Source organism: Vanacampus margaritifer, chromosome 2 (genome assembly GCF_051991255.1).
Source record: "Vanacampus margaritifer isolate UIUO_Vmar chromosome 2, RoL_Vmar_1.0, whole genome shotgun sequence".
In the NCBI taxonomy this organism is placed as follows: domain Eukaryota; kingdom Metazoa; phylum Chordata; class Actinopteri; order Syngnathiformes; family Syngnathidae; genus Vanacampus; species Vanacampus margaritifer.
Window position 1 is genome coordinate 55111911 of NC_135433.1, and position 25301 is coordinate 55137211.

The 25301-nt window shown below is 42.4% G+C and overlaps 3 protein-coding genes across 4 annotated transcripts in view; 2 read left to right on the plus strand and 1 right to left on the minus strand.

The window, feature by feature from the left end:
• LOC144044869 (mitochondrial adenyl nucleotide antiporter SLC25A23-like) overlaps positions 1–14535 on the plus strand; it is a 31531-nt gene extending 16996 nt beyond the window's left edge. For both annotated transcript variants that reach the window (XM_077559550.1, XM_077559551.1), the window contains 2 exons: positions 13206–13356; positions 13444–14535. In XM_077559550.1, coding sequence (XP_077415676.1) covers positions 13206–13356; positions 13444–13625 — 333 coding nt within the window. In that variant the 3' untranslated portion in view covers positions 13626–14535. The remainder of the gene's footprint in view (positions 1–13205; positions 13357–13443) is intronic.
• LOC144044839 (uncharacterized) lies at positions 1380–11862 on the minus strand. Its single transcript, XM_077559496.1, has 5 exons — positions 11120–11862; positions 10993–11043; positions 10835–10906; positions 10540–10765; positions 1380–1392 (listed from the first exon to the last, which is right to left on the minus strand). The coding sequence occupies exons 1-5, from the start codon at positions 11670–11672 to the stop codon at positions 1380–1382; spliced, it is 915 nt and encodes a 304-aa protein (XP_077415622.1). The 5' UTR covers positions 11673–11862.
• A 5305-nt stretch (positions 14536–19840) lies between the features above and the next one.
• The window catches only part of pdxdc1 (pyridoxal-dependent decarboxylase domain containing 1), a 29904-nt gene continuing 24443 nt past the window's right edge, over positions 19841–25301 (plus strand). The window contains exons 1-7 of the mRNA XM_077557227.1: positions 19841–20020; positions 21193–21300; positions 23019–23087; positions 24207–24290; positions 24472–24621; positions 24881–25070; positions 25214–25282. Coding sequence (XP_077413353.1) covers positions 21227–21300; positions 23019–23087; positions 24207–24290; positions 24472–24621; positions 24881–25070; positions 25214–25282 — 636 coding nt within the window. The 5' untranslated portion in view covers positions 19841–20020; positions 21193–21226. The remainder of the gene's footprint in view (positions 20021–21192; positions 21301–23018; positions 23088–24206; positions 24291–24471; positions 24622–24880; positions 25071–25213; positions 25283–25301) is intronic.

Consider the following 25301-nt stretch of genomic DNA (forward strand, 5'->3'; position numbering starts at 1 on the left):
TTTCAATTTAATTATAACTGTTTTGATTTTAGTTATAACTGTTTGGATTTAGTCATAACTGCTTTAATTTCCTCAGTAGACCTGGGTGAGAATTTAAATGATGTTTGGGGGAGCTTCCTCTATTCCCACATTGATGAGCCATTTGTCTGGGGTGAAGCAAATGTGTTAATAAGATTCCTTTGTGAAGTTCTGTTTGCAGCGGGGGTGCCGGGTTGTCTGGGACCTACTGTATTTCCACATCAATTGGCCATCTGTCGGTGTGCCAGGTTGTACCTACTGTATTTCCACATCAATCGGCCATCTGTTCATGTGTTTTGAGTACTGTCTGTCTTGGGACTTAGGGGCGGGGCTTAAGGGCAGCAAAGGTGGAAGAGCAAGGGGAGGGTTTTTTTGGGGGGCCGCTATGCTGAAAGTAGAAGAACGACTACAAGTGGAAGGAGGGGACACACACCAGGAGAACACAAGGGGAACCACACTGATTCAGTGTATCTTGTCTGTGTCCAGAAATCTTTGCAAAATAAATCCTTCGAAGGACCTGTTCACCGATCTCCAGTCTGTATTCAGAAAATCAACATTACGAACACGCGGAAAACTAAAGGACCGTTTTTCCATCAGTACACGTCCTTCAAAAATAAAGTTAATCCACTGTCTTCTCAAAGACTTGGGATGAAGGTAGCTACCACTTTTTCCTGGTCATTGTTTCCCCTCTCCATGGAGCATTTGTGAGCAGGGGGATAAAAAGAAAGGAGCAGCCAGCTTCTCGAATTTCAGTGGGTGCGACAAACCTTTACCAGAGGTGGTGCCACAACCCGAGGGGGCTGGGTCGAGTACACTTTCATGTCTTTTTGACATCACTGAATCCCGGAAGTTTAATCTGCCAGTTTGAAGCACACATTTTAGAAAGAAGGAGAAAGCTAAAAAGATCGCAGACGGACTTTTTTCATACTTGGTTGGATTTTAGACAGGCCAGGGATGCAGATTATTGATAGAAAACCCCACTAAAGTGCATTTTCATACTATGGGACCTTTAAAAGTGACAACAAGTCAACATCATTTAAAAGGGATAGCCAAAAAGTGAGTTCAGTGGTAGAGTTTTTCCAAGTTATAAGATGGGCATGGTTGATAAAAAGCAAGCCAACATTTGAGGTACAAGCAACCTTCAGATCCACAGTCACCAATTAACACAAAGACGCTCACAGCAAACACGACTCGCATATGCTAACTGGCACTCTCTAGGCCACATCCCTTACAGCAGTGGTTCTCAACCGCAGTCCTCGAGTATCCTTGTCCAGCCCATTTTTCATGTCTCCCACAGCTAACACAGGTGTTTCAAACGATCAGCTAATTAGTAAGCTCTACATGAAGCCTAATAAAGATCCTCAGCTGTGTTGGCTATGGGAGACACGGAAAACAGGCTTGATAGGGGTACTCGAGGACCGGGGTTGAGAAACACGGCCTTAAAGCACATGTGTAACGGCCCGACTGACGACGGCAGAATAGTGGATCCCAAAAACGTAAGCCCAGACAGGAAAATGCAATTTACTAGGTTTATTTCCAAACCAACAGTAACTGAAAGAGGCTAATTATTTGTCCTCTTTTGCGTGTTCCAAAAGACAGATTTCTTGTAAGAAAAACTCCTTGCAAGGAAGATTTATTTCAGAGAATCTCCGGTCACGGCAACACTCAACATCACGTAAAAGGTGGAATTAAAGGGTGCGCGTGTGCCCCCTCTTTTGCGGAATCCAGCTTTTAAAGAATCCAAATCAGTAGGAGAACACCTATTTCTCCTCCCATCATGAATAAGTAAATATGTTATATAACAGAAGATTACAAAAACAGAATTCTCAGTTGCAGCTGTGTTCATCTCTTGACAAAATATACTCTCAGGGTACTTTTCGTACTTTGTCCCATAACAAAATCTCACAAACAAATTGAACTGGATCTAGAGTGGCCGTGAGTGATGATGCGAACTGAGTCAGTGTTGTGTGGGTGTGTGTCAAAATCTGTTCTCACGAAGAGAATGTGTGTGCACAAAACACTGAGAAGGAATTTTTAGACCAAACAATGTACCATCTTAGGTTAAGGTCAAATTATATTGAGTTCAACACTATTCCACCTGCTCTACACATCCATAAAACATTTCAACATGGTTAATATATGAAATAAAGAATTAAAAATGTTAATAATGTCTAACAGTCCTCCCTTTGGGCTATTAAAAAGCCCAATAACTAAACATTTAAACATTTTTACCAAAGGATTCCAGCAGGATCTTCATCGTCGCAATGGCAGGTGCAACAGTAGAATAAGAGAACATGAGAACATTCTTTTTTAGCAGGAGAGGAGGTCAGTCATATGTCAAAAACAATATGATTCATTAAAAAAAAAATTCAGTAAAATAAGCATATCATATATGAAGACGATGTGTTGTGATTATGTTCAAAAATTGTGGTGGGGGATCCCAGAAATAGCAGATTGGCATGACAGTCAGTATGAGAAAGATTGTCATTATGTACGCAGTTGAAGACGCATTTGAAGACTTGTTGTCGTTTTGAGCGATGGAAGTTTTTGTTGAATGTGAAGGACATTTGTCAGTTCCATTTTTGTTCTTGCGTTTGTTTGTTAGTTTTTTTTAAAAGGGGGTCCTTCAGCTCTGTGTTTGGCTGGCAACCCGTTCAAGTTGTACCCCGCCTACTGCCCGAAGTAATCACCGGGATTTGTTTTCCCAAGGTGTGACTCATTCTTTGTGGAACGATGCCCGGAAAAGGACACGTTCCTCCTATCTCCAATGAGGGATCTCCTCATCTCGTCAGGTGGACACTGGAAGCAGTTGAATGGTTTTCCATTTGGCTCGTCAGGTGGTTCCTGTTGGTGGGGGTTGAGTAGAAGGCGGACCCGGCAGGTCTGGTAGGCAAGATGTGGAACCAGGTGCCCCCCGTGAACTGGACCATATTGACCTTTCCATCACCTCATCTGGGTGCAGAACATTTTCATTTAGTCACTAATAAACATACATATTCACATCCCTTCTTTTTTTAAAGAGCATCTGGTAGTTTTTATTAGTTTGGAGTTAGTAAATGTTAGTGAAGTTATGTAGGCCCGTCCTGTGGAAAAATTCTGTTTGTTGTGACATTCAATTAGAATCCAGCCTTTGGCCGAATTTAATGACCTAAGCACATTCATTAATGCAACAATGAAAATCTTATAGCCAATTCAAATCTGACGAGGCCAATTTTGTTTACAGAATGTAATGATTATTGGAATGTTTTACCATAATATTTACTGTTATAGATATGGCATGAATGTGCTTCCAGCCATAAAATAAATGCAACTTTCGCCAACAAATAACATCTGACCCCAGGGCCCCGGGGAGAGATAGAAATAGAAATAGAACATTTCATTCATTCTCACGGATAATTATCACATTGAGATTCGATATTTATTTAATTCAACATGGACTGTTTGTGTCCTTCGCGACGATATACCCAGACCGATCAATAATTCCCCCATCTGAAAAAGATCACATTTTTCAGACTAATAATAATAAGAACTGTAGCAGTAAATACATTTTTGCTTTAAAAAGATGTGAATTTTTACATTTAACCAGTGAATTCGCCAATGCGTCCCAAGCAATTGTTAAAATTTCAAAAGAGAATTTGGGATAATATTAGAAGACCAAATTTAACAGGCGTAAAAGCTGTTTTCAATTTCCGAAACCACACGAAATTTACCAGTATTATCTTTTATACTATAAAAATAGAAATATTGTAGCAATTATTATTAATACATAAAGTTGCCCTTAGTTTTAACATGTCATTATTAAGCTTGCTAGTCCCCCTTGTTGATGTTAGTCCCACAGCTGACTGTTTTAAAATAGACAGAGATAAACAAATCAGTTCAAATCAAAATAGGCATCAAGAGTATTAAAATATAATAAATTTGTGTGTATAGAGTGTTGCCAATCAGTTCGTTCTATTTACGTAATGTTTTACTGTATATGTTATCACCTTATGTCTGTCAAAAATATAGAGTGCAGTGTAAACAGTCAGATATCACATCATATGGTCTGAGATCACTGTCATTGTTGGTGGGGGCGGAGTCACCAGCGTAGTGGAGTAGTTTTTATTGAGAAGTCCTCTCCCATAGGATCCTCAGGTCAGCTCTGGGCGCAGGAATTCATGTAAGGAAGTCTGTGCGGAGCATTGTGTATATTGGAGCAGTTTTTTGCATTTTTGTACAGTCATTGTGGAAACTGTCCACCAGGTGGCGCCAGGAACCTCTGCTGTTCATCAGGTGGTGGTAGGTAGTGCTGTTGTTGCCCAGCAGGTGGCGGCAGGTAGCGCTGATTAGGGGAAAAGGGCAGATATTGTTGTGATGATGCCCGCATACTTAAACCACACCCCCTCTGCTGGTGGTAGTAGCCGCGGTTTCTTTGCTGTCTGCAGCTTCTGCTCCTGATGCCACCTGTGTCCTGCTTGCATCAATCCGCCTAGTGGCCAGTTGACCTTCCGTCCGTCCGTCTTCTTCTGCTTATCCGGGGTCGGGTCGCGGGGGCAGCAGCTTTAGCAGGGAAGCCCAGACTTCCCTCTCCCCAGCCACTTCAGCCAGCTCATCCGACGGGACCCCCAGGCGTTCCCAGGACAGCCGAGAGACATAGTCTCTCCAGCGTGTCCTGGGTCGTCCCCGGGGCCTCCTGCCGGTAGGACATGCCCGGAACACCTCCCCAGGGAGGCGTCCAGAAGGCATCCGAACCAGATGCCCGAGCCACCTCAACTGGTTCCTCTCAACGTGGAGGAGCAGCGACTCGACGCTGAGTCCCATCTCGGATGACCGAGCTTCTCACCCTATCTCTAAGGGAGAGCCCGGCTACCCTGCGGAGGAAACTCATTTCGGCCGCTTGTATCTGGGATCTTATTCTTTCGGTCACGACCCACAGCTCGTGACCATAGGTGAGGGTAGGAACGTAGATCGACCGGTAAATCGAGAGCTTTGCCTTTCGGCTCAGCTCCTTCTTCACCACAACGGACCGATACAGCGTCCGCATCACTGCAGACGCTGCACCGATCCGCCTGTCGATCTCCCGCTCTAACCTACCCTCACTCGTGAACAAGACCCCAAGATACTTGAACTCCTCCACTTGGGGCAGGACCTCCTCCCCGACCCGGAGAGCGCACTCCACCCTTTTCCGACTGAGGACCATGGTCTCGGATTTGGAGGTGCTGATCCTCATCCCAACCGCTTCACACTCGGCTGCGAACCGCTCCAGTGAGAGCTGGAGGTCACGGCTTGAAGAAGCCAACAGCACCACATCATCTGCAAAAAGCAGAGATGCAATGCTGAGGCCACCAAACCGGACCCCCTCAACGCCTCGGCTACGCCTAGAAATTCTGTCCATAAAAGTTATGAACAGAATCGGTGACAAAGGGCAACCTTGGCGGAGTCCAACCCTCACCGGAAACAAATTCGACTTACTGCCGGCAATGCGGACCAGACTCTGACATCGGTCGTACAGGGACCGAATGGCCCGTATCAGGGGGCTCGGTAACCCATACTCCCGAAGCACCCCCCACAGAACTCCCCGAGGTACACGGTCAAACGCCTTCTCCAAGTCCACAAAGCACATGTGGACTGGTTGGGCGAATTCCCACGCACCCTCGAGGATCCTGCTGAGGGTGTAGAGCTGGTCCACTGTTCCACGGCCGGGACGAAAACCACACTGCTCCTCCTGGATCCGAGATTCGACCTCCCGACGGACCCTCCTCTCCAGCACCCCTGAATAGACCTTACCTGGGAGGCTGAGGAGTGTGATCCCTCTAAAGTTGGAACACACCCTCCGGTCCCCCTTCTTAAAAAGGGGAACCACCACCCCGGTCTGCCAATCCAGAGGCACCGTCCCCGATGTCCACGCGATGCTGCAGAGACGTGTCAACCACGACAGCCCCACAACATCCAGAGCCTTCAGGAACTCCGGGCGGATCTCATCCACCCCCGAGGCCCTCCCACCGAGAAGCTTTCCAACCACTTCGGCGACTTCGACCCCAGAGATAGGGGAGCCCACCTCAGAGTCCCCAGACCCTGCTTCCTCAAAGGAAGGCGTGTTGGTGGAATTGAGGAGGTCTTCGAAGTACTCTCCCCACCGGTTCACGACGTCCCGAGTTGAGGTCAACAGCACTCCGTCTCCACTATACACAGTGTTAACGGTGCACTGCTTTCCTCTCCCGAGACGCCGGATGGTGGACCAGAATTTCCTCGAAGTTGTCCGGAAGTCGTTTTCCATGGCCTCACCGAACTCCTCCCATGCCCGAGTTTTTGCCTCAGCGACTGCCAAAGCCGCATTCCGCTTGGCCAGCCGGTACCCGTCAGCAGCCTCCGGAGTCCCACAGGCCAAAAAGGCCCGATAGGACTCCTTCTTCAGCTTGACGGCATCCCTTACCGCTGGTGTCCACCAGCGGGTTCGAGGATTGCCGCCACGACAGGCACCAACCACCTTACGGCCACAGCTCCGATCGGCCGCCTCAACAATTGAAGCGCGGAACATGGTCCACTCGGACTCAATGTCCCCCGCCTCCCCCGGGACAATGGAGAAGCTCTGCCGGAGATGGGCGTTGAAACTCTTTCTGACAGGGGATTCTGCCAGACGTTCCCAGCAGACCCTCACAGTACGTTTGGGCCTGCCTGGTCGGACCGGCATCTTACCCCGCCATCGGAGCCAACACACCACCAGGTGGTGATCAGTTGACAGCTCCGCCCCTCTCTTAACCCGAGTGTCCAACACATACGGCCGCAAGTCCGATGACACGACTACAAAGTCGATCATCGAACTACGGCCTAGGGTGTCCTGGTGCCAGGTGCACATATGGACACTCTTGTGCTTGAACATGGTGTTCGTTATGGACAGTCCGTGGCGAGCACAGAAGTCCAATAACAAAACACCACTCGGGTTTCGATCGGTGGGGCCATTCCTCCCAATCACGCCCCTCCAGGTCTCACTGTCATTACCCACTTGAGCGTTGAAGTCCCCCAGTAGAACGAGGGAGTCTCCAGGGGGTGCTCTCTCCAGCACACCCTCCAAGGACTCCAGAAAGGGTGGGTACTCTGAGCTGCTGTTCGGTGCATAAGCACAAACAACAGTCATGACCCGTCCCCCCACCCGAAGGCGGAGGGAGGCTACCCTCTCATTCACCGGGGTAAACCCCAACGTACAGGCGGCTAGCTGGGGGGCAATGAGTATGCCCACACCTGCTCTGCGCCTCTCACCGTGGGCAACTCCAGAGTGGAAGAGGGTCCAGCCCCTCTCGAGAGGATTGGTACCAGAACCCAAGCCGTGTGTGGAGGTGAGTCCGACTACATCTAGTCGGAACTTCTCAGCCTCGCACACCAGCTCGAGCTCCTTCCCTGTCAGAGAGGTGACATTCCATGTCCCCAGAGCTAGCTTCAGTAGCCGGGGGTCAGACCGCCAAGGCCCCCGCCTTTGGCTGCCACCCAACTCACTGCGCACCCGACCCCTTTGGCCCCTTCCACCGGTGGTGAGCCCATGGGAAGGGGGACCCACGTTGCCTTTTCGGGCTGTGCCCGGCCGGTCCCCATGGGTATAGGCCCGGCCACCAGACGCTCGCCTTCGAGCCCCACCTCCAGGCCTAGCTCCAGAGGGGGATCCCGGTGACCCGTGTCCGGGCAAGGGAAACGAAAATCCAAGGTTTGTATTCGTCATTGGGGTCGTTTGAGCCATGCTTTGTCTGGTCCCTCACCTAGGACCTGTTTGCCTTGGGTGGCCCTACCAGGGGCATGAAGCCCCGGACAACATAGCTCCCAGGCTCATTGGGACACGCAAACCCCTCCACCACGATAAGGTGATGACTCACGGAGGGGCAGTTGACCTTATTTTGATTTAATGATCCCGACCAATAAACGGCACTCAACTGAAACATTAAAATCTGCCCCAACAGTATTAGGTAATAACATATCAGTAAATAGTCGGAAGAACAAAATCCTCCTTTATTTAAAAAATAAAATAAAATAAAAAATAAATAAATAAAATTATTATTTTTTTTATTAAAAAATAATAAAAAATGAAAAAAAAATAAAAAATAAAATAAAAAATAATTAATTAATTAAAAATAAAAGTAATCAAAACAATAAAAGTTTACAATTAAATAATTGCTAATTGTAATTCAGTATTGTTATGTTTTACAATATTTAATTTAATATGTTTTGCATACCTTCGCAAATAATACTTAAGATAAGATAGGACAGCTTTACAGATTTACAAATATAATACAGAGTCAATTAACAAGTGTGTAGTTTTCAATTAATATTTCTCAAGAAATGAAGGCCGCAGCCCCCCTCTGTCAGCTATTGGTCAAACATCAAATCAGAGATTATTTTTTAATTACATATCACCTCAAATTATGTAAAAAATGTGATTCTCCCAGATGGCTCCCTCATAGAATGGTCTGTCCAGTCTCAGGGACTCGCATGGCCGACTCCAAATTCTGAAATGGGACTTAAATTTCGAAATTCAAAGGTTAAATATATTCAGGAGAAATTAAAAATTATTTTTCTACTTACAAGCATGGGAAAGGCCCCTTTTTAAATTGTAATTAACAAAGGAAGGAAGTCTCCTTTTACATACAAATAACACATTACTTCACCCCCAGGATGGGAATAGGTCACTTGTTGGGAATTCCCCTCTTAACTCTTTGACTGCCAGACGTTTTCAAAAACGGGTTGTCCCCAGTGCCAGCCGATTTAAGCATTTTGACTGATCTTTCAAGGTCCACAGAAAATGTTGTGTTTGGACTATGGAAACACACATACTACCAAATGAAAGATTGGACTCTCATCTTTCATCAGACAAAAAAAGTTTGTTTCTACCTTATTCCGTTCTTCAGCAATCAACAATAGAAAATAGGTTAGTTTCACCGAAATGCTCTGTTTTGAAACAAAAAGCGGAAAAAAAGAGCTTTTTGTGAAACGATGTTATTTCATGCACTCCAGTGAATTCTACACTTCTTTTTGTCCATAAATGATGCCACAAACACCTAAATAGTGCTTTACTTCTGTAATACACCACCACCAACAATGAAAAAGTGTTTTTAGTTTGCAAAATAACCAGTTTATTTACAGAACAGCGTAACAGTTTATTTACAGAACAGCGTAACAATTTGACAAAGTATTTACAAAGGTGTGCATGTGTGACTATTTACAATTGTGTGGAGTTTGAACTAGACAATTTTTCTTTTTGTGTGGTATACAGTGAAACACTCCCCTGGGTGCAAGGGGATACAGCAGGATTTGCACCACAGGTTTGTTTCACTGCGAATGCCCTTTCGTGTGCAGACCCTACACTTTCTTGCTGGCTTTTTTTTTCGGGGAGTAGCAGGAATGTGTTGCAGCGTGTGTTTGGCCATGTTACCATCAAGTCGGCTTTCAGGATCATTATGTGGTGACCTGGTGTTTTGTCTGGCTTCATGTCCTTCCATCCCAACTTCCTCCTGGTCTTGTGGCAACAGCCACCCTCTCACCACCTGCTGGATGAATTCCAAAAAATGTTGACACTTCCCAGGATTTTTTGCTTTGTGCAATATGTATGCATTGAACATGCATATCTGGAACATATATGCAACAAACTTTTTGTGCCACTTCAAAGTTTTACGTGTGAATGGGTGGTATGAGATGTTTTGATCCATCTTGTCCACTCCATTCATCTTGGAATTGTAGTCCACAACACAAATGGGTTTTTGGAAAGGCACTTTTTTTTTTTGTGCCTTCCGCCACACCTCCACTGTCCGCATTTCATCTTCATGAAACGTTGTCACCATCCTCAACAAACGTTTGTCCTGCCATGCCACAATCAAAACATTTGTGTTGTGCCTTACCAGTTTCCCCCCCACCCCAAGGCCAGTGTTGGTTAGGCATGTGATCTCACTGGGTTCACCCCTGTTTTTCCTCAGCGTTCCACAAACATTGGTACGTGCTGCCAGGAGACGTTCACACAAAGCAATCGAATTATAAAAATTGTCCATAAATAGTGTGTACCCATTTCCTGGCAGACGATCCAGTAAGTTGAACACTGTGTCAGGGAGAGAACAACTAATACCAACATAGGGTTGCATATTAAAACAATAGCCGGTTTGGGAGTCACACAAAATGTATGATTTGATACCATATTTGACCGGCTTTTGGGGGTTGTACACCTTGAACGAAAGACGTCCCTGGAAACTCATCATTCCCTCATCAATGCAGATATTCCTGCCCGGTTGAAACAGTTCCTTGAATTTGCTTACAACGTGATTGAACACAGGACGAATTTTAAATAGTTTGTCGTCTGAACTGTGTGTCTCGTTGTCATTGAAATGCAGGAAACTCCAGATGAGCTGGAAGCGGTTTCGAGGCATCGCGCGACTGAAAAATGGTGTCGTCTCTATTTCATCCTGAGTCCAATACATTTCTATACTGGGCTTGTTTATATAACCAGTAAGAAATTGCAGTGCAAAAAAAGTTTTGAGTTCGGACACAGAAACTGGCTTCCAAGCATGAAACCTGCAGTGTGGCAGACTTTCAGCCCGTTTTTGCATAGACTGGCGTGCATATAAGTTTGTCTGATCAGCAATGTGCTGCAGAAGCTCGTCCGTGATGAAGAGTTGCAGGAAGTCAACTGGCCGGGTCGAATTCAGCTCTGCTGCGGCACCTCTCGGTCCTGGCTCCGCAGTAAAGGTGAATGAGTTTGGCTGCCAGCCTGCTTCATGCCAGCCAGAATTTTTGGGATCTGCAAATATACATTTCAATATCATATAATATTCATTTTAGATCAGTGTGATGCTATATATGTGTTTACCTTTTTTCTGGGATCCACTGGTCCTTGGACCTTTATTTTGCTCACTCTGAGGAGTGTCACTCTGAGCTGCAGCTGAAAGAAATATATACAATTACAATAATATCGAAAGACCGTTTTCTTTTGTTGTTACGGTGTATTGAAAACATTTTTTTTTATACCTCTCTTTGTCGTCTTTGCAGAGGGACGTCGTTGTGAGCACGATCCGCGATCTATGAATGCACATTCACGTTACACGAGGTGCTAACAGCGTCCCGGAAAAGTATCTCATAGCAAGTTTGTGCTTACCTTCGCAGTCTTCTGCGGATAAAAGACTGTCCGTATCACTTTCTCCGTGGTCAGATTGTACCCACTCCTCCGAAGAATATCCATCGGACTCAGGATACTCTTCGTCGTCGTCCGAATCAACGTCCTCGTGCGGAGAAGTGCTCGGTCGTGCACCACGTTTTCCGGAGCTAGCACCGCTAGCCTCTGAGGCCTTAAAACGTGGTCGAAGCTGCCGCCGCGTGTACGCTGCAACTTCGGCATCAACCTCGTTGTCACCATCATCATCATCATCGTCGTCGTCCGATTTAACGTCCTCGCGTGCAGAAGTGCTCGGTCGTGCACGACGTTTTCCGGCGCTAGCACCGCTAGCCTCTGAGGCCTTAGGACGTGATCGAAGCTGCCGCCGCGTCAACGCTGCAGCTTCGGCGTCAACCTCGTTGTCACCACCATCATCCCCGTCGTCACAAACGTGCACTTTAGCACTAGTTGATGCTTCTCCTTTTTGAAAAAAACGATCAAGCGTGAGCTGCTTCTTACCATCGGTCGCCATTTTTTGTTTCTCCTCAATTCTCATCTCCTCCTCGACGCTCTCGCCCCGCCTTGCCTTTTATACTACTGACGCCCACCCGATCTTGTCAAAAGAGAGTCATCGCTGCCCTCTAGGGGCCAAAAATAGTCATTAGGCTCAAGAAACCTGCTTGAAACTTTCAGGAGAGCTCCGCAAGCCTTCACAGCACCCGTTTCAAAAAAAATAAAAAATAAAATGGGAGGACGTTTTTTAACGTCTTTGGCGCTCCTCCGTAGGTTTTTGCAGAACGTCATTTAACGTCTTTGGCAGTAAAAGAGTTAATGGCTGACACCAGATTCTGGAAAGATATTCAAGGTTAAATAAAGACTGTTGGCAATTTAATTTGGAAAAAGGGTGACATCTGTCGGTCAGCTAGAGTCACAGCAACTTTAATTTCCAAACTGACTCGCGTCCTTAATTTATATCCCAATATCACAGCAATATATTCAGTTTTACAGTTATGTATGTTTAATAAGCGTGAGGTGTGCTTCAAAGCTTTACAATATTTTAACATTGTACCTTTCCATGTTATGTGCATAACACAAAACACTGGCCAACAATGCCTGGAAAAAAAACAACAGAAAGCGCAAGCACTATACCCAGAATAGTTAAATAACAAAACACACTTGCAAAAGGCAAGGAGAAAATTAAGTTAACAAACGCAAGCAGGCTATACAGGAGTAAAACAAACTACAATCTAACTATATACAAAACAGAAAGCACCGTGGAATATACACGTGAAAATAATACCACTATCGGAAAAAATAACAAGACTTAACTATAAAGCGTGACTAGGATTCAGAATAAAGTCTAGAGAATAACTTGAGCAATGACTGCGAGCAAGGAATAATCCGACTAGTTTGTGTTGCTCCTGGAGTCCTTTTAAAGTTTGTTGATTGGGAATGCGCCTAAAGTGAGGCGCTGGTGGGAACACCCCCTTCACTCGCCCACTGGAAAAACACCAGACACAGACTGAGAGCAGGATCATAACAACATGATTGCAATCCAGTAATTACACTTTATAACCCAGTTTAATTATTTACATCACCTTTTTATGTGTTTAATACAGCACAATTTTTCTTTATTATAAACACATAAAAAAAATTGTGTTTGGGGGAGAGAAACCAAATTAATTAGATTAATTTCAATTTATTTTAACAGGCAAAATTGGTTTGATGTATGATTACATTTAGTTACGAATGTAGTCACAGAATGGTTTAACTTCAAAAGTCAACATAAACATACCACTGTAGGTCCACTTTATTATTGTTTTATTAAGCTTTAATACATAGTCTTTTGAAGTTGAGTCTCCTTCCACAAACCTCTCTCCCTACTTCCATGTTTTCTACCATGTTACGTGCTATCAAAGTCATTTATATGGTAAAAAATGTTTTGAAATTATGGACAAATTTCCAACGTCCTGAGAAGTCCTAGAGATGGTGTTTAACTTTGGAGGTTCCGCTGTAATTTCATGTTTTAAGTATAGCCCCCCAATCCCGTATGTTGTTATCTTGATCTTTTTATTTGTCATTTTTTCAGACTCTTAAGAATACCTGGCTTCAGCGGTATTGTCAAGACTCTGCAGATCCAGGTGTTTTGGTCCTTCTGGGCTGTGGAACTGTTTCCAGCACCTGTGGGCAGCTCGCATCATATCCACTTGCTCTTATTCGGACACGAATGCAGGCGCAAGGTGAGACGCGCTGCAGACTGTGATGAAGCATATGAGTGTGCGTGTCATGTGAGCGACTGTGACGGCTATTGTTCCGCTATCTTTCAGACAGCATGGAGGGTAACCCGAAACTGACCATGGTGGGTCAGTTCAAATACATTTTATCCAATGAAGGTGTGTTTGGTCTGTATCGTGGCATCACACCCAACTTTCTCAAAGTAATTCCTGCTGTTAGCATCTCCTATGTGGTGTATGAGCACATGAAGAAATTCCTTGGGATGCAATACTAGTCAAGGATGACGAGCAAGGATGCCCAAACCAAAAAGGAGAGAAAAAAAAGACTCATCCTATGAGACAAAGTAAGCTAAAAGAACATTTTGTTTCTCACTGAAAAATGAGTGCATATGTTCTGTTAATTTTGCTGTCTTCAACTTTGCAGCCCAAACTGAATAGTAGTTTTTTTGTTTGTTTGTTTGTTTGTTTTGCATTGCTGCTCATGGCTACATACTGAAATAATAAATAAATTAATAAATCAGCATGGTGCAAGGGCAGGATGTCTAAAGAATGTACAATATACTGTTTTTTAGTTGCCCTTGAATAGTATTTCAATATCACAGTTTTTTGTATTATAAGCTTTAATGATGCAAGTCGGATATTTTTGAAATCTTGAAATGCTGCTTTTCAGACGCTTTCCTCTATGTTCTCAGCTGCTCCAACTTTTTTAGTGCCATGAAACTAGACACTACTCTACCTTTTTGTGTATTATGAAATGCTCGCAGACATAATTTGTGTCATGTTTGGGTTCTGTTTTTCCTTGTGTGTCTCCCTTGGTCTTAAGTGTAATCCTGCCTCATGTCAACCAATCAGTGCCCTCAGCCACTTGTGTCTTGCCCCAGGACTGTCTTGTTGTGTCATTAGTGTGTGTGTGTGTGTGTGTGTGTGTGTGTGTGTGTGTGTGTGTGTATATTTAGTCTCCTGTCTCCCCTCTGTCTGCGTCGGTTCATTGACGTTTTCCTCTCGTCATGCTGCCATTTTTTTTGCCTTGTAGTCCTCCCCACGATTTGTTTGCTTTGTTTTGAATAATTAAATTCCTTTTTTGTACATCAACTTTGCCCCTCCTTGCCCTGCTTTCCTGTGTTTGGGTCCTCCACCAAACTTAACCTCGTGATAGAATGAACCGACGCAGACAGAGGGGAGACAGGAGACTAAATAAACACACACACACACTGACACAACAAGACACACTTGGGGCAAGACACAAGTGGCTGAGGGCACTTGTTGACACGAGGAAGGGCAGGATTACACTTAAGACCAAGGGAGACACACAAGGAAAAACAGAACCCAAACATGACAATTTGTAATCTCAAATTGATCTACAGATCAATATTTTATTCCTTGAAATAAAGAGTTTGCACCCCACAAAATGTGGCGGGCGGATCGGTGCAGCGTCTGCAGTGATGCAGACTCTGTATCGGCAAAGCTCTCGATTTCCCGGCCGATCTACGTTCCTACCCTCACCTATGGTTACGGGCTGTGGGTCGTGACTGAAAGAACAAGATCCCGGATACAAGCGGCCGAAATGAGTTTCCTCCCCAGGGTGTCCGGCCTCTCCTTTAGAGATAGGGTGAGAAACTCGGTCATCCGAGAGGGACTCAGTGTTGAGCCGCTACTCCTCCACGTTGCGAGGAGCCAGTTGAGGTGGCTCGGGCATCTGGTTCGGATGCCTCCTGGACGTCTCCTTGGAGAGGGGTTCCAGGCATGTCACACCGGCGGGAGGCCCTGGGGACGACCCAGGACACGCCGGAGAGACTATGTCTCTCGGCTGGCCTTGGATTGATTGATTGATTTGATTTATATTAATAAACATTTCAGTAAATATGCCAGAATTAGCCAAAAGGCTATTTTTCATCTGCGCCTTGGGATCCCGCCGGAAGAGCTGGTTGAAGTGGCTGGGGAGAGGGAAGTTTGGGTTTCCCCTCCTATAGCTGCTGCCCCTGTGATCCGACCCCAGATAAGCGGTAGTAAATGGATGGATGGATGGATGGTTACGATCATTTGATGCAGATGCATGTATCATGTGTGCTGATACATCCCCAAAGGCAAAAAAAATCTCTGAAATTTGTTACGTAACACCTGCAACATTTCTGCATTACTGTTATTGTTATTTTCTGTTACAAAAGGCGACTTGAAATGATGAATGCTCGTCTGCAATGGGGCCTTTCGCGAATGGCATATGTGTAAAGCATGAATACATGTTATAGTTGTTGAATTAGAAAGTTTCGGTTCAAGGGATTATTTATTCCATGCATTATACTGTATATACAAAAGACAAGTTTGTGTATTTATTTATGTAGGGTTGTTTGTTTATTATGGAGATACAACTACTATACAATAGAACCTCAAAAGTTGAACACAACTCACTAGTTCCATTACATATAAAGTAAAGTGATTTAATAAAATAAAACTACAATGTTTTGTCATTTAACATTCTTAAGTGTTCTAAAACTATAAATAGAAAATTACCTACCTTTGAATAAAACTAAAATTAAGTAAAACTACCGGTACTCACACATTGAAGTGGCTTGGCACAAACATAGTAGGAAATGAAGGTTCTTGCAGAGCAATACTGTCACTCAGAGGTGTTTTATTGGTACCAATGAAGTCTAAATTAATCTCACTCCTCACATTTTTGCACATCACCGACGAAACATATGTGAAGCAGTCAGTGTAGTGACTTGAATGTTTGACTTTTGAGACTCTGCTGTATAACATACAGTAGTTTTGATAACATCAATACTCACTGAACATGCATGTGCACTTTAACTGCCTTCATGATGGAAATTTGGTTGTACTGTATAACTGGGCAATGCAGCAACAACATCAAATTAAAAAATGTATTTTCACAACTCATTTTGCAGCTGCATTATTATTGTTTACTCAGGAGCATGTAAAAATGTGTGCAAAAATTACATTTTAGTAAGCTCCTTGCAAAAATGTTTTAATTTCCACACCCAATATAACGCCCATGTAATTTGACTTCACTCCAATAAACATATCAGAATATAAAAATAACATTTTGATTTGCACTGTGGAACTAATAAAGAATTACATTCTTACAGTTTATGTACTGTATTTGTTTTTTTTATTGCTGTCAACAGCTTTTACATCGCAAATTATTTAACACACATACAGAAATTATAATTATCAGTGTAACAACTTCTGCATTTTTATTTATTTTTTGCTTTGTTGCTTTACCTGCTGGAAGACGATAATATCTGAAAGTAATATTTAAATGATATGATGACCTGTATGGTATGCAACAGTTTACCATATCAATTTGCCCATCATATATTTTCATATATCGAGTATTGATTAGTTTACATTTATTTTCAAGACCATGATTAAGAGACATGTTTTTTGTGTGCACATTTTTTGGTATGCGTTCTTTACACACATAAATGGAACAAGACATTAAAAATTTGCCATTTACAGTCAAATGACAAATTAAAAATACTTCAAGTTCTTACTTACAGTATTGTACTTCTTCACTCTATTTTTTAGTTCTACTCCTTACATTTTCACAAAATATCTGCACTTTTCTACACCGTACACTTAAAATAAAAAGCCTGGTTCTATTTTGTGTTGTTTTCATTTCAGCTTTTCATTGATCAAAACCACATGCAACAAAACTATCCAGATACATTAGACTAGGATAGAGTCATTTTGACTGTGGTTGGATGAGAAGTATAAACATCACTACTGGTTTGTTTGTGATCCATCGCAACAGCACATGACAAATAAAGTAAGTAACTAATCCAAGTCAAATCATCACACTAGGACAGTGGTCCTCAACTTTTTTGCAGCTGCGGACTGGTTCATGTGCCGACAGGGATTTCTCGGATCGGCAACCATCCTTCGATGGAGTGTTTAACAGTGTAACGCTTTCCGGAAAGAAGCTTTTCTTCAGCCTGGTGGTTGTGCTCTGAAATGGATATGATGCCGGTGAAGACAACGTGGAAGCTCGAACAGGCAAAGTGTTGTTGCATTACATGTTGGTGGATGTCACTAAAACTGTCCTTCCAGCCATACACGCATTGGCGTTGACAGGAAAATAAGCTTCATGAAAATCGATTGAGAAATTCAATCAGTTTGTGAGTGTCCTGCCCCTGTTGTTGCCCTGTTTCATGTCCACCTGTTTGTCTAATTGTCTACCAAAAACCCATCAGAATGCCATTGCCACGGCATTCTTCTCCACTTTCCTGCTCCATATCGTACTCGGTCGGCTAACATCAGTCATGCCCAGCACGTAACAAACACAAATATTTAAATATAAGCATCTGCATGTTGCATGGTACGAGTCGAACTAAACTAACTAGAGTAAAGAGTTGAAATAACTATATAATTTAAAGGATATTTGTGCAGTTTGTCAGTTATTTACTCGCAACTGCCACCTCTGGCCCAAAGTGTAACTTCAGAATCTTTGTCAGGCTCGTTCATGGTACGCGTGCGAGTATTTGCACAATCTTAACGCGACAGCCACAGTTGACAAACACAGACATGACTTCAAATTAGGTAAAAACAAAAACACCGCTCCTCCCCTCCCCAAAGAAACTGTGGAGTGTGCAGGCTCTGCACGTCTACTATAAAGGGAAGATACAAGCAGTCAGAGTAAAACAGTCAGCGCTCTTTGTACTCATCTAGGCATTGGTGGAGCAAGCATGATGTAGAAAAAGCTTTAACATTACCTTTTTAAACGGCACAATGCACCTTTAAAATACAGATACCTGATATAGCAGCCGTGAATCTATACGAATCTTCTACATTATGTCTTTTCTGAAAAAAAGAAGAAGCAAATAGTACAAGTTGAATTAGCTGGCTGTGGACATACCCAGAATCTGATATTTATTTTTTCTTTCTTTTAGCTTGAATCTTGTTCAACCCATTCCTTATGGGAAGGAATTAACCTCAAAATGTACAAAAAAATTATGCAATTCCTTATTGGAATGGCTTAATCAATACAAGTGAACAAACTCAAAGTATTACATATTAAAAAAAGCAAGGATGTGTAAATTTCAATTGTATATAATCTGTAACTGAACCAAGGTCATGCACAGTGGTTGCATTGCCTAATGAGAAAAGGCTTCAGATTTTAGCAAATATTTGTGGTACAAAGCAGCAGCTATTGGTGTCCTGACTCAGCTTTCGTCTGAAAGCACCTGACACCAACTGGATTAACAAGTTGATCAGGTAAAACAATCTTGCCCAAGGGGTGGAGTTTGATTCAGTCCTGGAGGTTTTGCTTTAATAGTTAAAAAAACTGTAGTGTAGTCACATCATTGTTGCATTGTCCCTGTACAGCATATAGGTCGCAGAACAACTAGAACAAACACTGACTCTCTCATTGTCACAAACGTTCTGTCAATAATCCAGGATAATGATATGGAACACAATTTCCAAGATCAAACAAATTTTTGGTTGCTTCACAATCAATAAAACTGCATACTGTACAATTTTATCATATCAATCTGCAATCCAATAAAAACTGACCTATAAACTTAGTTTAGGAAAAATTATAGTTGAATAATCAAACATTCACCTGTTGATGTTGTTTCACTGTGATTGCGTTATTTTCCTTACCAACTATAACAATGATGTAGAACACCAATTCCTAGTTTACACCACAGCAATTTCAAAAGTTTTGAATGGACCATGTACACGGTACGCGCACTGCAAATCTCAGACAGCATTTCCTGAAATTTACAGTTGACAAACAACCCTCAAAAACATTAAAAGCAAGTGACATATTCTTTTACATCCCTATTACAATCCGATTTTTGTATTTTTGTGATTGTGCCAAATGTAATTTGCATATACAGTACTGTACATATTTTGAGCCCACCAACAGTGGAAATCCAATTGCCAGCCATTGAAATAGGACTACATAATACATTGGTGATTCGTTTTTTATTATACAAACCCAAATAATTCTAAGAAGCCTACAAAAAACGCCCCAAACTTCCCAAAATAAATAAACTCATAAATAAATAAATAAAATAAAATGGAAAAAAATATAGGGAAAATTCCTATAATTGGAATTATAATATAATATAATATAATTGGAAAATTGCCCTGCAATTGGCTGGCAACCAGTTCAGGGTGTACCCCGCCTAATGCCCGAAGCCAGCTGGGATAGGCTCCAGCAACCCCCGCGACCCTTGTGAGGACAAGCGGTTAGGAAAATGGATGGATAGGGAAAATCCGGGAATACGTGAATCCGCGGGTGCCGATCTTATTGTACATTAATTTGACACATATCCAACAATATAGTGCTGTACTTTTATCTCACAATATGAACGTTTGCTGTGCTATATTTTTATTTACTGTGCCTGCATAGTGCATACTTAACAAAATGCATTTTGGTGATCAGTCACCACCTGACTGGCCTGTTACACACGTGACGTCAGCACTGCCAGCGTGGAAAGCACGTCTCGCAGCAAACCAGGAAGTAAACTGCATTAGCAGCAGTGGGTCAGGTTTGACGCCACAGAAAGACCAGGAAACACTTCAAAGTCACCATTACAGACTTTCTTCAAGCAAGCTCCATGACGGGACTTGTTGGGATTTCTTTGCCATAGCTTGTCCCTCCATCGCAGACAGTGGAACGCTTTCAGTGAAGTCGGGGAAGGTAAAGACTAGGCTTGATGCGTGTTGCTAGCTAGCCGCCTGTCATTCGCATGTCAAACGGCGTACTGCATTCTAACACATTACATCACGAGTTTGGACCGGTATATACACTGTCACCTTTACATCGCCAATAATCACCGTAAAAACACACACAAAAAAAACAAAAACAAAGCAACGGCAGTGTCTGTCTTTGGGGAAGGACTGTACCGCAGCAGCAGTGCACCTGTCAAAGCCAGCGTTTAAATTTTGGTATGTCAGTACTGTAATATGCTCTTAGGTTCTTTTGTGAGCTCTCTATTTAAATTATTAAAATACCTCTATTTGCCATATGTGGTTTTATTTTACTTGATAGTGGACTTTGAAAAACTATCTGTATTAATTTCAATTATAATCTTACGGAACGTAGTACTTCAAGGCATAACTGCTGCTAAGCCCTAAATAAATAGAACCTGTAGTCTAAAATAAATGATGTCATTGTCATACATTACAAGCGTCACACCCATTTAACTGCTGTATTGAATTCAACCCTTTAGTTCTGACATACAATCCTTTTGTTGTATGTTTGGGTTAGGTTAGCAAACATTGACTACTAACCAGCAGTAGTATTCTGTTATATAAAGTAACACATTCCTAATATGTAATCTACAAAAAAGGCAAAGGAGAAGATACCTTTGGGTTGTTGTTTTTTTCTTCCTGGCATGAATAACATGCAACTCAAAATACATTTATTGGTTTGATTTCACCCTTTGATTGTACGGTGTCCTGTATGGTCTGTAAAACAATACAATATTAGTCATAAATCAAAATATAGTGAAACACTACATTAACTGTATCGCGCGAGCCATTTTGCCAATTAAACATGATTTGAGCCCAGGCTGGTCCACCAATGTACCTTAATATACAATACAGAGGGTTGTTGTGACAGACATACCACCACTACTACTACGGGCAACCATTTTAAATTATTCAGAAACTGTTTATTTTAATTTAAATGAATTTGGAGTAAATGTAAACACACTCATTTATATTTGTGTTTTGAATATTTGCCTCATTGCTCCGAAAGTGTGCCCAACTGTTTGTTGTGTTTGTATATTGTGAATAAAGATAAAAGTGTATACTCTAATTCTATATGCATTTATATGAGATCTTTTACTATCTTTTATTATTTCCCAGCACACACGTAGTTGGCAGACATACATATTTGGAAATGGTGGACACCACACTGACTCAAGTTGGCAAGAATTTGACTGAAGCCATGAGGATCTTGGGAGATGGACAAAGGTGAGTCTTGAGTCTGTTGGAGTGTAAAGTTGCATCAACGTTCCCACAATCTGGTACATGACATTGGTCATCCTTCTAATTGGTAACTTTCAAAACAACAATTTTCATTGAGTTAAAATATACAGTATTTTGATTATGTATTTTTGGTATTATGTATTAGTTGATTTAGTTGATAACTTGATATACATTTCTTTTTTTTACCTAATCAAAATTTTTAAAAAAGTATTACATGGGTTAAAGATTCAAAATATGTGGTGTATAAATCTGGTAAACAAAAACTAACAAACACCGGAGTTAGCACATCAAAGACAGGAAACTTCAAGCGATCTTATACCCGAAGAGACATTGTATCTTTTGCTGCTACACCGAAAAAGAATACAACTGAGGGCTGCTTCCTGTGAAAATCCTCCAGGAGAGCCTCCGAAATGTACTCACATGGTACCACCGTATTTAGTGTACGAAGACCGCATGCGACGTGGATAATAGCAGTGTGGTTGGCTCTTGTGCCCTGCACACCTATGGCTGATATTGTCTGAGCACCAAAATCATCAAACACGATGGTGCAGTGCCCTCCGTACTAAAAGAATTGTCCCCACAAACGAGATGCGGATGGCGAATAAGCGCCGATGGCACAGTGGCTGACTAGTTAGCACATCCGCCTCCCAGTGCAGAGGATGTGAGATCGAGTCCGGGCTTCGGCCTTCCTGGGTGGATGTTCTCCCCATGCTTGCGTGGGTTTTCTCCGGGTACTCCGGTTTCCTCCCACATTCCAAAGACCTGCATGGCAGGTTAATTGAACACTCCAAATTGTCCATTTGTGTGATTGTGAGTGCGGATGTTTTTTTGTCTCTGTGTGCCCTGTGAAGATTGGTTGGCAACCAGTTCAGGGTGTACCCCGCCTACTGCCAGATACCAGCTGGGATCGGCTCCAGCGACCCTCGCGACCCTTGTGAGGAATGAGGACAAGCGGTTATGAAGATGGATGAAATTTGGTGAAGCATGTAACCGTAACATACTCAAGACGATCCAACACCCTTTATAATTTTTTGATGGTTAGGAGATGTTGGAGATTGTGTCATTTGATTTGACTATTATTATTACTTTTTTTTTTTCCTAATGAGGACACTACTTTTTTTTTTTCCTAATGAGGACACATTTTGTGAAACATTAACCAGATTTAAAAGCATTCAACTTCTTTAGATGAAACAACAGAGCAAACTTTCTCCTTTATGGACTCATTAAAAGTGTGTTTTAGTTAGGTGCTCGAGTACCTCAGCACACCCTACTGACTTATGAGAATTGTTATTGTTGCTGATTATAATAGTTCAACGTACATGAGGTGTCTCATGAACGTTGAAGCCTCAAGAAAGGAACCCGTTCTGTCTGGAAAGCTTCAGTGCTTCAAGAAGCTTAATCAAAATGCACCACCATATGAGCCAAGGCAGATCTTCTTCGTACAATAAACAAAAAACAAATAAAAGTTTGCTTATTCCAGTGAGCAACTAGCAAGAAGCATCAACCTTGTTAAATCCCTATTGCTGAACAAGCCAAAAGCATCATTGATACCTAGCATAACGAGGCACTCATAATTTGTGGCCAGCAATTGAATTATACCAAGTACATACAAACTTTGTCTTATCAGAAGTTAGAACTAACTGTCAGTAACCTGATTAATGTGTGCATTTAAACATGTATGTTTGTGGTGTTCTATCAATTAGCGGTCTGGAGGAAAGAACAGAGGGTTCAATCTTCAGTAGAACCAGCATACCTGGCCCCCTGCAGGCAGCGTAAGATGCATACATGTACACACATACAGTACACGTACATGTCGACATGCAATGCCTTGGCAAAAATTGTCATTCAGATTTATATTTTATTAAATGTTTAGATTTTCTGAAGTACAGGTGCTCGTCAAAAAATTAGAATATCCTCAAAAAGTTGAATAATTCCCGTAATTCCATTGAAAAAGTCAAACTTTCATAGATTAAAGATTTAGGGCCCACAATTTAAGTGATTTCAAGTATTTATTTGTTTAGTTTTTTTTGCATTATTTTGGCTTCCAGCTCATAAAACCCACTAAAACAGGATGTCAAAAAATTTGAATAATGTGAAATACTTCCCAGTGTTTTGCATGGGAAAAAAAAAGATGGATGGATGGTATTTTCAAAAAGATATGTCAATCTTCAATAGTTGGTTGGATTCCCTTTGCCTTAACCACTGCCTCGATGCACCATGCCATAGCCTGGGGATCCTGAAAACCCATGCTTTTTTTTATGCTTGCTGCCAGCTCTTCGTTTTTGGGCCTGGTGGCCCTCATTTTCCTCTTGATAATACTGAATTTTGGCCCTCGTTCTCCTCTTGTAATACAGTACTATCAAGAGGAAAATGAGGGCCACCAGAGCCAAAAACAAAGAGCTGATAGCAAGCATCAAGAAAGCCTGGAAAGGCTTCCAGGACCCCCAGGCAATGCCACGGCGCATCGAGGCAGTGGTTCAGGCAAAGGGAATTCAACCAACTATTGAAGATTGACATATAATTTCGAAAATACCATCCATCCATTGAATTGCCCAGCCCCCACAACCACCCCCACCCCCCATGCAAAACACTGGGAAGTATGCATGGGTATTTCTTCACATTATTCAAATTTTTCGACATCCTGTTTTCATGGGTTTTATGAGCTGGAAGTCAACAAATTTAAAAATAAACAAATAAATACTTTAAATCACTTAAGTTGTGGACCCTGAATCTACAATCTATGAAAGTTTGACTTTTTGAATGGAATTATAAAAATTATTCAACTTTTTGAGGAAATGCAAGGAAAATTTGATGAACACCGGTATATTTACATGAGCATTCAATAAAAGTCAAAGTTTAATGTGGAATTCATGTGAAAATTTCTTGTGCAGTGGTCAGGATGTTGCCACCATACTACACCTTGTTCACAGCCTCATCCATGAAGAGGAGGAGGGAAAAGATGAGCCAAACCCACAGTAAGTGACAAACTATTCACCAGAATGATCACTGCCCCCTTGGCAGTGCAAAGGAAATACTTTTCTGTAAGATAACGTTTTATAAAAAGGACATATTTGTATTTAATTTGAAGAATGGTATATAATGGAGTGAATGACATCAGTCACTTTTAAATTTTAAACCTTCTGTTTGTGTGTTTAGTAGGATGCAGAATGTGGGCGAGCAGGGTCACATGGCCCTGCTGGGCCATAGCCTGGCAGCCTACATCTCAGTGCTGGACAGAGAGCGACTGCGGAAGTTGACAACTCGGATCTTGTCTGACACCACACAATGGCTCTGTAGACTCTTCAGGTAGTTTTCTCAAAACTCATGATTGTGTTAGCAACATGGTAGGTTACAGTTAGAGAGAGAGAGAGACGCTAGACATGGCAGCTGAACAGTCTTCAGTCAGGTCACATTGTAAATGTAATTTGAATCAAAATCATTTAGTCTGAAATGGTGCGGTAATTTGTTGTCGTCTGTCTTTTTTTTCTACATAACATTTCTCTTTTCAGTAGCTTTCCAATTTGGCTTTTCATGTACTGTACAACTTGTCTATTCTGACATTTAGATATGAGGATGGTTCAGCTTACTTCCATGAAGATGACAGAGAAGGCTTGGTCAAAGTATGTCGGCTGGTCATCAATATTTGCTATGAAGATTACGCCTCTGAGGGCTATGCTGTCCTCAACTCAAAGCAGCCAGTCATTTACCAGAGCGCATCAAGCAGACCTGGCCTGGGACAGCATCTGTGCAACCAGGTAGGTGCAAAACAATCATTGTTTATGTTCAAAGTTCTGAGTTTTCCTTTTCACATTGTGACCTTCTTCACGTGCATTGTTGTAGGAACATTACAATAGTGTGCACTCATGGCTTATTTTAATGTCAGTCTCTGTGTCATTAGCTTGCCCTGCCCCTCTCCAGTTTATGCACCGTCCCATGCAACACCCTCTTTGGATCACAACATCAAATGGTAAGAGATTAAACATAAT